The 12,231-nt window shown below is 37.7% G+C and overlaps 1 protein-coding gene and 1 long non-coding RNA gene across 4 annotated transcripts in view; one reads left to right on the top strand and one right to left on the bottom strand.

The window, feature by feature from the left end:
- LOC310734703 (integrin alpha-M-like) overlaps positions 1–12,231 on the top strand; it is a 266,739-nt gene that overhangs the window by 179,897 nt on the left and 74,611 nt on the right. For 2 of the 3 annotated variants that reach the window (XM_083557073.1, XM_083557076.1), the window contains 9 exons: positions 1,252–1,382; positions 1,553–1,702; positions 4,704–4,898; positions 7,193–7,326; positions 8,739–8,884; positions 8,995–9,143; positions 11,446–11,577; positions 11,862–11,935; positions 12,061–12,202. In XM_083557073.1, coding sequence (XP_083413199.1) covers positions 1,252–1,382; positions 1,553–1,702; positions 4,704–4,898; positions 7,193–7,326; positions 8,739–8,884; positions 8,995–9,143; positions 11,446–11,577; positions 11,862–11,935; positions 12,061–12,202 — 1,253 coding nt within the window. The remainder of the gene's footprint in view (positions 1–1,251; positions 1,383–1,552; positions 1,703–4,703; positions 4,899–7,192; positions 7,327–8,738; positions 8,885–8,994; positions 9,144–11,445; positions 11,578–11,861; positions 11,936–12,060; positions 12,203–12,231) is intronic. The other variant, XM_083557075.1, reaches the window with a different exon arrangement.
- LOC310734807 overlaps positions 1–12,231 on the bottom strand; it is a 195,283-nt gene that overhangs the window by 118,843 nt on the left and 64,209 nt on the right. The gene's annotated exons all lie outside the window — the stretch shown is intronic.

Here is a 12,231-nt window from a genome sequence, read left to right as displayed (position 1 = left end):
AGAAGAAACCTACAAAAACGAGACACATTAGCAACATGTGGGAAGAAGGACAGTTCATTGTCCATAGTTAACCCAAGGTTACGAGCAGTGGCTGAAGGGGAGAGCAGAGAGTCATGAAGTGTTATTTGGAGATCTTAACCTAGAGATGAATCGCCTGGGATGACCAGCAGTTCTGTTTTGCTGGGGTTGAGTTTTAGTTGGTGAGCATTTATCCATGAAGATATGTCTGTCAAGCATGCCGAGATCCGAGCGGAAGCTGTGGTATCTGATGGGGGAAAGAACCATCACCCTTTAGAAAACAACACGGGTCAGAAATTTGCGATGCTTTTTAAAATGTACTTTATAATGGATGATACTGGATCTTTTACATAAAAAAACAGTACAAGTAAAGCCTATATCCCTATTAGCTCCCCTATTTCCACTCTCAGGTGCACCGCACCACATGCACATGCGATGACATAAAGAAATTAACACACCTTAATCTACCACCCGGTTACATATAACTTAATCTCTTTTTGAGCAATATCAAATTTGATTATTTACAGTAAAGCTCAAAGTGTCTTCTTTCCAAACGTTTTTGTCAGGAACTGTTAACATTTAAAGATAGGTAGTGCATTTTCAGCTGTAAGTCCCAAAATCTGTGGCGAAGGCTAACAGGTTACAGGACCCACATTGGCAGCTTGGTGATACCAGGGCTTGAACCCTGTGCCTTCCAAACATTAACCAGAGCCTTACCCACTGAACTACCACCTCCCACTAAGTACCAGATTTACTACTTTAGAGTTTTGACTTGATGGGTCAACGCTGTTTTGGGGCAAATGGTGTACTTATAAAAAATGTATGTTATGGCTTATCTGTGAAAGTTTGTATTCTGCAAAAGATGGCAACCAACAGATGACAGCACAAGGCTGCATGGACAGCCACAGGGAGCCTTCATAAGTCAGTGTGTCAAAAAAACATTGTCCTGTGTACATCGGGAGCTGTACAACTGGTGCTATTCTGACTATGTGCGTTACCAAGTCTGCAATTTTATCATGAACAGCAAGTTAGAAAAAAGAGCTAACTGAATTTCTGCGTGAAACCGGGCATGACAGAGGACATTCAGTAAAAGAGACAGAGCTTGAACAGCGATAAACTTTTGGATACCACCTCATATGAATTGGATGTCTGTATATAGTGCTGTAATATATCTGGGAGTAAATATGTAAAATAATTAAGCATAACTCCTGACCGCCTCTCCTGTGTTCACAGGTTATTCCATGACAGTAGCAAATGTAGAGCAAAATAACTACATTATTCAGGGAGCTCCAAGAAATAATCACAAAGGCAAAGTGATCATATCAGACACTACCGGCACTGTTCATTCACTGGATTCTCCGGAGGTGATCTAATTAGTTACTCCTTTATACTATAAAAGCTAAATTTCAATACATTACATAGTTAATTGTTCCTCACAGCTCTGCTACACAGTATTCGATCCTAAAGATGTAAATTGTGCATTCTCCTGAATCAGAAACATCCACATCTTCTTGTTGTTTTTTTTTTTTTACAGCCTCAAATTGGTGCCTATTATGGTGCTGAGTTATGTGTGGTGGACTTGGATTCTAATACATTGTCGGACCTTCTACTTGTTTCTGCTCCAATGCATAATGCGAGGGATCAGGAAGGAAAGGTTTTTGTCTACACCTTTACGAGATCACAGGTAAAGATAAAAAACACAACAATGCTAAGGTAACATAGCATAATTTGTCCTGGTATTCTTAAGATCTAACTTAAAATGCCTGTTCAAGAGTAGTTTAACACCTTTGAATTGCCCATTATACCAAAGATTGTCAATCTCAGATTAAAGAAAACCTCAGAAGTCTCTACTTATTAACATTTGACATTTACTGAGAATTAATTTGATCAAAATAATATGTTTAAAAATAACGATTTATCCTATTTTAATTGTCTTTAGCTACCAAAAACATAATACAATCACAACTTCCTAAATAGTATAGTGTCTTCTTTACTCATAGACTTTTTACATATTTTGTGACACATACATTAATGGGGGACCCAGAAGTACTACTTACACACAGGGCTGAAGTGAGCAGAGGTTTTATTAAGGTAATGGGAAGTGCAAGTTGCACAATAAACCAAGATGTCATCCAGGTACACAAAGCAAAAGTGGTCCGTGAGGACATAATTTACCAGTGGCAAACGGCATGACGGTGTACTTGAGGTGGCTTGTGAATCAGTTTTCCACTTGTTCACTTCCCTTATCATAACCAAGTGTTAGGTATTTCTGATCTTGAGCTTGGTGAAGATGGTGGCACCTTGGAGTTAATGAGGGGTAGGTGATATTTATTTTTAGTTATGATATTATTAAGGTAGTCAATACATGGTTCATGTGTGGACATTAGTTGATGACCCTCCCGACAGTCTAGTCAATGTGAGGGTTGTTTTTAGGAAGCCAGGAGTGTCCCAGCACTAGAGGGTTGACTGGAGAGGGTATCAGGTTAAGCTGGATCTGTTCACGGTAATTCCCAGAGAGTACAAGAAGTTTACAGTCGAAGGCATAGACTGAGATGGAATGATCCATTGTTGCAGTCAATAGGTCAGCCTGTGATGCTAGTTTAGCATCCAAAAAGTTGTTCTCTGCCCCATGGTCAATCAGAGCCAGTAAGGGAATAGAGTTTCCTGGCTTAGGAAAAGCAGTCTATTAGAGGCCTCCTTTCCTTGCAAAGGGTGATCAACACACTCGTGAACATAAACAAGGAGGCACACAGTGCAGGCTGTTGGTTCCACACAGCTGTGGCCCATGTCAGTGCGTTTCTCCTGAGCAGCCCCTTCAGGAAGGAAAACTTTCCTGCATCAGAGGCATTGGACAGTGGCCAGTGGTGGAACACAAGGGACCGCTGGAGCAGGAATGCCTTACACTCTCCTGATTCACCAGAGTAGGGTTCAGGGTCTGGAACATGGGTTTACATGGAAGGCTGGACCTGAGCGGGTCTGGGGGTGTGGAGGCAAAACAAGACTCAGACACAAAGCTGTTTATGTCCTTATTAAGATAATGAAAAGGAACAAGGTACAGTAGGTAAGTGCAGAAGCCTTAGTCAGAGTGTGGATTGACCACTCATATTGATGGACACACTCTTGTTTTGTTATTAACATTTGGATAAAAAATAAACAAATGTAGTCATAAATCCACAGTCTGAAGCTATTTCAGACCATTACCTCATCTCTTTTAAAATCTGCCTCAGTCATTTCATCAGTACCTCACCACGTTATAGTGTTAAGCGTACATTCACGTCAGCTACAGCAGCAAGTTTTATAAATAATCTTCCGGAATTGACAATGTTAATTAGATCTTCATCTGACCCCACAGAGTTGGCTGGGTCACTGTACTAACAGAATTAACGTTCCGCTACACTGTAGATGATGTAGCTCCCCTTAAGACCAAAACTATCAGGAAAAAAAAATAGCACAGTGGTGTAATGATCATACAGGCACCTTAAAACAAACCACTCGGAAATTAGAACATTAATGGTGTCAAACAAATTTGACAGTATTTTAAATAGCATGGAATTAAAGCCTCCTACATTATAGAAAATCTCTTAGTGCTGCTAGGTCAGCATATTTCTCCACCCTCATAGAAAATAACAAGCATAATCCTAGATTTTTATTCTGCATGGTAGCAAAATTAACAGGAAATAAAAGCACTGCACTCACATGCACACCATCAATAGGGAGTAATGAACTTTTTAAATAATAAAGTTGAAAACATTAGGTAAGAAATCCAGACAATTAATATAAATCCAAACTATTTTACAAATAACCCAGTAGACAGCAGTGTAATTATAAAAGTCAATCATTTACAAAGTTCTACTCCTATTTAAGAGATTGACTCAATTTCATTTATTTCCTCATCAAAATCATCAACCTGCATTCTCGTTCCCTTGCCTACAAGTTTCTTCAAACAGATAATTCCAGAGGAAATTGAACCTGTTTAAAAATTAATAAAATCTTCCATTAGAACTGGTTATGTACCTAAATGCTTCTAACTGGCAGATATCAACCCTCTAATTAAGAAACCCGACCTTGACCCATGTCAGCTGTCCAATTACAGGCCAATATCAAACCTCCCTTTTATCTCCAAAATTAAAAAAAAAAAGGCTGTAGCACAGCAGTTAGGCTCACATATACTTAAGCATAACATTTTCTAAATGTATCATTTAGGATTTAGGCTTCATCATAGCACAGAGACAGCACTAGTTAAGGTGGTAAATTACCTGTTATTGGCCTCTGATCAAGGTTTTGTCTCTTTACTTGTTTTGCTCAACCTTAGAGCACCTTTTGACAGCATTGAAAATTCTATACTGTTTGCTAGACTTGAGAACGTTGTTGAATATAAGCACCCCTTGAAGATCAGTTGCTTGACTACAGAGAGCCTGTTAATCAGAGCAGAAAAAAGGCCACATAAACCAAAACAAATGTAGCAGGACCTGTGCAGGGAATGCCACTTAGATGCAGGAGGAAGTATTTCAGGGCCCAAAATACAGCCATTCTTTTAAGGCAATTAATTTGCCCTCTCCAGATCCCTCCAGGCATGGGCTGTTTTTGTTTCTCTTGTAGGAAATGTTTACTTTAATAGTGACCTACGATTAACCTTACTGTATGTTCTTTAGCAACCCACAAACTTTCTTCTGCATGTTTTACAGGTAATATATAAAAAGAAACTGAAAGGAATTCCTGGACAAAGAGGAAGGTTTGGAATGACGTTGGCCAGCCCTGCAGATCTAAACAGGGATGGTAAGATGGATGTAGTGGTAGGAGCTCCTCTAGAGGACAATGGCCAGGGCAGCATCTACATCTTTAATGGAAGAAATGCAGATATTGCCACCACCCATTCACAGGTCAGAAAAAAGTGTATAATAACTTCCTATTGTCATTCAGATTTCATTATTTCAAATGTGTTGTAATAAACAGAAATTTTACATTTAATATTGATGTGCTCAGTCGACATTCAAGCACCTAGTTTGCACTGCTCAAATGCTGAGATAAACGAAACCCAATTTGAGTTATTCTTTGGCTGGTCCAACACAACAGAATTCAGGCCAATAGCAATCACTAAACTTACAATCACTAATCATTATAGAAATCACTTATACTCTTGCAATTTAGCAAACCACAGAATCCTCTGTATTGCAAAAAAGTAAAGTAAGATATATAATATCTTATATACAATATATACGAGGTGGTTTTAAAAAGGTTTGAGGTCCATCCTCGTCACTCCCAACAAAAACCTCAAAAATCCTGAGCTCTGCTACCTCCAGCTCCACCTCCTGTCTTTTAGTCAGTGCCACTGTCTCTAAAACATACAACACAGCAGGGCTCACTACAGTCCTATAAACTTTTCCTTTCATTTTTGCAGATACCCTTCTATCACAAATCACTCCTGAAACTCTTCTCCACCCACTCCACCCTGCCAGAACTATTTTCGTCTTAAACTGCTCCCTACTTTCACCACAAATCACAATCTTCTTCTTCTTCTTCCGGCTGCTCCCCTATTAGGGGTCTCAACATTTAAAGTACCAACCTGAGCCTCCACTCTCCTACACTGCTCCTTTCCCTGCCGTCTCTGTAGACGTCTTCCTCCTCTCCTTCTCCTCCTTCGGCCAACAGTAGCCCAATGTCAAGGTCGTTGTTAACCCGGGCCTCGACCGATCCGGTATGAAATTCTCATTTGTGATCCGCTTATCTGATTTGGCACATGTTTTACGCTGGATGCCCTTCCTAACGCAACCCTCCCCATTTACCCGGGCTTGGGACCGGCAATAAGAGTGCACTGGCTTGTGCATCCATAATGGCTGGGTTTTCACCACAAATCACAATATCATCCGCAAATCATAGTTCATGGAGACTCCTGAACCTGTCAATCACCACTGCAAACAGGAAAGGGCTCAAAGCCTTGATGCAGTCCGACTTCCTACCTTGAACCAGTCTGTTATTCCTACTGCACACTTCACTGCTGTCACAATGTCCTCATACATGTCCTGCACCACCCTCACATACTTCTCTGACACACCTGACTTCCTCACACAATACCAAAACTCCTCTCTCGGCACCCTGTCATATGCTTTTTCTAAATCCACAAACACACAATGCATCTCCTTCTGACCTTCTCTATACTTCTCCATCAACACTCTCAAAGCAACAATGTGTCTGTGGTGTTCTTCCTCGGCATGAAACCATACTGTTGCTCACAGATGGTCACCTTTTCTCTCAGCCTGGCTTCCACTACTCTTTTCCATAACTTCATGGTGTGACTGATCAACTTAATTCCCTTTAGAAACATCTTCCTTATTCTTAAAAACCGGTACCAACACACTCCTTCTTCATTCCTCAGGCATCCTCTCACCTTCCAAAATCTTGTTAAACAATCTTGTTAAATGTTTGACTGCCGTTTTTCCTAAACATCTCCATGCTTCTACCTGTATGTCATCTGGTCCAACCGACTTTCCATTCTTCATCCTCTTAATCGCTGCTCTCAATTCCTTCTTACTAATCCTATCCCTATCCCTAGCACTGTATTGCTAAAATTACATTTTATGAAGGTGATAGTGTGTAAACGTAGATAAAGTTATTTCCTGCGAACAGCGCTAGTCTGGAAACCTTACCACGTCATAACTTGCAGTAAAAGAAATGAATGAATGAATGAAATGTTTCTTCTTAGATTGTGCATGGGGTGTCTAATAAGCATCTAATTTGATAGATACAGTATATCTGTATTGATGATTTTTTAAATCTTTGGTAGCTTTGGCTTTTATGCATCAACTGGTGTATAAGTAATACAGAAAGGAGAAATAAGACCTGGGGATAGGCTTTGCTGGGTGTACCATGCTGTGTAGGGCAATACCAATCTTGCCATTTTGATCTGGTGTATATATTGGCTCCAACACAATGACCCAACCAACTCAATCAGGGACTGGGTTATGCAGATGATTCAGCATTTTTGCTCCCTTTATATCTTTATACATATTTTATTTAATGTCTCTCTGCACAATTCTACATAACCTGCTTAATTTTACATAGTTTGTTATCTTCTTTCAGCAGATAATGTAAACGATACCAAAATTTACACAACAGTCAAAGGAATTTGTATTCACTAATTCAAGATCAATTATCTTTTGTGTTTCTCTACTGACAGAGAATCAGTGGCTCATCTGTACGCCCTGGGCTGCAATATTTTGGTATTTCTCTGAGTCAGTCCTCTCTCGACCACAGTCAAGACCAGCTGCCAGACCTAGCTGTTGGTTCCAAAGGAGCAGTCACACTTTTAAGGTCTGACGTTTCAGATCTCACAATAGTTGGTGTGATGCTGGTGTGAGATTATCAGCAGCAGCAGTTTTCACTGATGGGTTTAAAAACAGGCTGCAAACCAAAATTATTTTCTCACCAGAAGTCTATCTCTCTCGTAGTCCACTGATTAGAGATTTATCAACACAATTGATAGCAGCAGCACTAGCATATGTAGATAGATCTCCCACAGAGTGGCCTCTTGCATATTGACATAGACTTAAATGGGATTTGTATAATTTATTTTTCCTTACTGTGCTTATATTATTATTATTATTATTTTTTTTTTAAAGATGTGACATTCATAGTTACCTTTTTGTGTCAATACATGGTAGAACCACAATTAGATGCAAATACTAATGTCTTCGTGGATATGCGTCTATAAGCCGGATATATGCCATGGTTCTTTGTAAAATTACCACATTTTTTCAATAATTCTTGCACATTCATGTTCATCTTTTGTTGTAAAACCATTGCAGTGTGTATGTGACCATATGTCCTTTGATCAGAACAGGTTTTCTTGTAGGCATCGTGTCATGCCGGGTGCACACTGTGTGTTTGCAGCTTGTCAGACTGAACGAACATGATCCACATGTCACACTGTGGGATCTCAGTATATATTATAATGTCAAAAACTGCCACACACAAGAAAAAGACTCATCCGAAGTTTTACGTCATCAATCCGTGACACGTTCAGATCTGAATTCTCTCACTAATGGTAGCAAGCATCAAACAAAAACAATCTGTAAAGTTGATTTTGTTCATGACATGCCTTGATAATAATAATAATAATAGTAATAATAATAATAATAATAATAATAATAATAATAATAATAATAATAATAATAAAAATAATTGATGCTTGATGATGTAATCTTCATACAAACACTCCTTTTACCTTCATAACTTAATACGTTTCTCTTCTTGCTGTACTGTTCACCTGACTCGTTTGCACATTTTCCTGAGGTGGGTTGTGGTTGTCACGCTAATTGCGCCAATGGTTCGGCACCCCTACTGGTTCTTGGTTTAACAGTTGTAGGAGAAGTCACACTGCAGAAAAGAGTTTGAAATCACTCCCAGAATCAAAAAAAAAAAAAAATTGCCATTAATTGGCTGTCAGTGAACAAACCAGCAATCAAAGACTACAAACTTTAACCTTTAGCCTTTTTAAAATTTGTCTCAGACTAACAAATTGTAGGCAAAACTGCACAGTTTGAGCCTGGCACTAGGACAGAGCCTATATTTGTAAATTAGCTTGATTTGTGTAGCTTAAAAATTTTGTTTGTCAATGGCGTAGCTCAAAATCTATGTCAAAGTCCATTTAGGATTTTGTATTGCAACACAATAAGTGAAAATGCTTTGTTTAATGTTGAATTTCCATTGTTGTTTTGTTTTAGATCGAGACCTATCGTGGATTTGCAGAACACCCTAACCTACAACCCGTCCAAAATCCCCACCCGAGACATTGACTGCAACAGTCATTTGAGAAACACCCTAAAATTGTGTTTCACAATGGATAGATTAAAAAATGATCCCCAATCAGGTTCTTTTGCCTATTCTTATATCTAATTAATGCAATAGTTGCTCAAATAAAATAACATGGTATGCTTGTCTCCAGAAAGCTTACAAATGTTGTTATTTCTCTTTATTTAGACTTAAATGCAACAATTAAATATACCATAAAACTTGATGTCAAACAACAAAGCTACCGGGCCTACTTTTCAGAGAAAATGCGTGATCTCTCTAGCATGATATCTGTGTCACTCCAGGAAAAATGCAATGAGCATGCTTTTTTAATAGAGGTATTTAAAATTCTCCTTTTAAAACTTTTATAATATATATATATATATATATATATATATATATATATATATATATATATATATATATATATATATATATATATATTGTGGACACATTTCCTGCTAAATGTTTTTTTTTTTTTTATTGACAAAAACAAGCTTACCTTATATTGATATTAATATTTGATTTCAAATGAATTATTTGATTATTTCATTGCACCTACATTAATATATATATATATATATATATATATATATATATATATATATATATATATATATATATATATATATATATATATATATACAGTGAGGAAAATAAGTATTTGAACACCCTGCTATTTTTCAAGTTCTCCTACTTAGAAATCATGGAGGGGTCTGAAATTATCATCGTAGGTGCATGTCCACTGTGAGAGACATAATCTAAAAAAAAAAATCCAGAAATCACAATGTATGATTTTTTAACTATTTATTTGTATGATACAGCTGCAAATAAGTATTTAAACACATGAGAAAGTCAATATTTATATTTGGTACAGTAGCCTTTGTTTGCAATTACAGAGGTCAAATGTTTCCTGTAGTTTTTCACCAGGTTTGCACACACTGCAGGAGGGATTTTGGCCCACTCCTACACACAGATCTTCTCTAGATCAGTCAGGTATCTGGCCTGTCACTGAGAAACATGGAGTTTGAGTTCCCTCCAAAGATTCTCTATTGGGTTTAGGTCTGGAGACTGGCTAGGCCACGCCAGAACCTTGATCTGCTTCTTACAGAGCCACTCCTTGGTTATTCTGGCTGTGTGCTTCGGGTCATTGTTATGTTGGAAGACCCAGCCTCGACCCATATTCAATGCTCTAACTGAGGGAAGGAGGTTGTTTCCCAAAATCTCGCAATACATGGCCCCAGTCATCCTCTCCTTAATACAGTGCAGTCGCCCTGTTCCATGTGCAGAAAAATACCCTCAAAGCATGATGCTAACACCCCCATGCTTCACAATAGAGATGGTGTTCTTGGGATGGTACTCATCATTCTTCTTCCTCCAAACACGTTTAGTGGAATTATGACCCAAAAGTTCTATTTTGGTCTCATCTGACCACATGACTTTCTCCCATGACTCCTCTGGATCATCAAAATGGTCATTGGCAAACTTAAGACGTGCCTGGACATGTGCTGGTTTAAGCAGGGGAACCTTCCGTGCCATGCATGATTTCAAACCATGACGTCTTAGTGTATTACCTTGGAAACGGTGGTCTCAGCTCTTTTCAGGTCATTGACCAGCTCCAGTGTAGTTCTGGGCTGATTTCTTACCTTCCTTAGGATCATTGAGACCCCACAAGGTGAGATCTTGCATGGAGCCCCAGTCCGAGGGCGATTGACAGACATGTTTAGCTTCTTCCATTTTCTAATGATTGCTACAACAGTGGACCTTTTTTTACCAAGCTGCTTGGCAATTTCCCCGTAGGCCTTTCCAGCCTTGTGAAGGTGTACAATTTTGTCTCTAGTGTCTTTGGACAGCTCTTTGGTCTTGGCCATGTTAGTAGTTGGATTCTTACTGATTGTATGGGGTGGACAGGTGTCTTTATGCAGCTAACGAACTCAAACAGGTGCAACTTAATTTAGGATAATAAATGTAGTGGAGGTGGACATTTTAAAGGCAGACTAACAGGTCTTTGAGGGTCAGAATTCTAGCTGATAGGCAGGTGTTCAAATACTTATTTGCAGCTGTATCATACAAATAAATAGTTTAAAAATCATATATTGTGATTTCTGGATTTTTTTTTTTTTTAGATTATGTCTCTCACAGTGGACATGCACCTACGATGACCATTTCAGACCCCTCCATTATTTCCAAGTGGGAGAACTTGCAAAATAGCAGGGTGTTCAAATACTTATTTTCCTCACTGTATATATATATTTATTTTATTTAATTTATTTATTTTTTTCTTATTTTTTGTGTTCAATTGAAAATATTGGAGGATTAATAAATAATTACAATGATCTGGGAAAGCAGTCAATTAATGTTTTTAATTCCGAGTCTCTAACAGCAAAAAATACAATTATTATTCTAATCTTCCCTTAGTTTTCCATAATTACTTGAGAAATCTTTAACAGTTCCTTTCATTTTTCTCTACAACTACAAGTGAAAAAAAAAACTATTCTACTCATATATTAATATACATTAAGAACATATCTTAATATTGTACATATTTTCAATGTCTAAGTAATTAGATCTATTTTATTCTTAATTAAGATGATTATTTTTGCCTTAAATTTCGCTGTTTGTTTCCTCCTACTTTTACAGGCCTGTCCCAATGATGCAATAAACCCAATAATTAATGAGTTAGTGTATACATTTGAGGGTCTCCCCAGTCAAAGCTTAGGCAATTTACGTCCTATGCTCCCTCCTACCGTAAAGTACACAGCGGATTATAATGTAAGTGCTGGGAGTCTACAGATTTTCATATTAGAACTGAAGCAGTATATTTTTTATTTAATATATATTAAATATAAATATAATATAAAAATATAAAATATTTACATTTTGTATAATTATTGCTACAGTGGCAAAAGCATTGTCAATAATTACACATTACATTTATTTGCACATTAATATATGTACATACAGTTATATCAGTTATGTTTTTTTTTGTTTTTTTATATTAATTATGAAAATGTTAGACTGTGAACATGACATCACTTTGTGAACTATTTTCTCAGCTGGATTTGGAAATAAACTGCAGAAACGAAAGCGTTTGCATCGATAATCTCAAAGTGGATTTAAACTTTTCTGGGTAAGATGAATGGGGAGAACCAATGGAGGGAAAACAATGGACTAAATGATTAGCAGAAACACTCATCAGAATCCTGACATGTCGGTGTTTTCACTGTGTTTTGTTTTTTCTTTTACTTTTATTAGACACTCAGTTATAGAGGTTGGAATAATGCAGGAGATGAATGTGACAGTTTTCATACAGAACAGAGGGGAAAACTCCTATAACAGTCGAGTCGTTCTCAAATACCCATTCGGACTTTCCTTCAGACGATTCACCACTAAACAGGCAAGTGTCTGAAGTACAGAATGATATGC

The sequence above is a fragment of the Silurus aristotelis genome (assembly GCF_946808225.1).
Source record: "Silurus aristotelis genome assembly, chromosome: 12".
In the NCBI taxonomy this organism is placed as follows: Eukaryota; Metazoa; Chordata; class Actinopteri; order Siluriformes; family Siluridae; genus Silurus; species Silurus aristotelis.
This window is presented reverse-complemented; position numbering and strand designations above follow the sequence as displayed.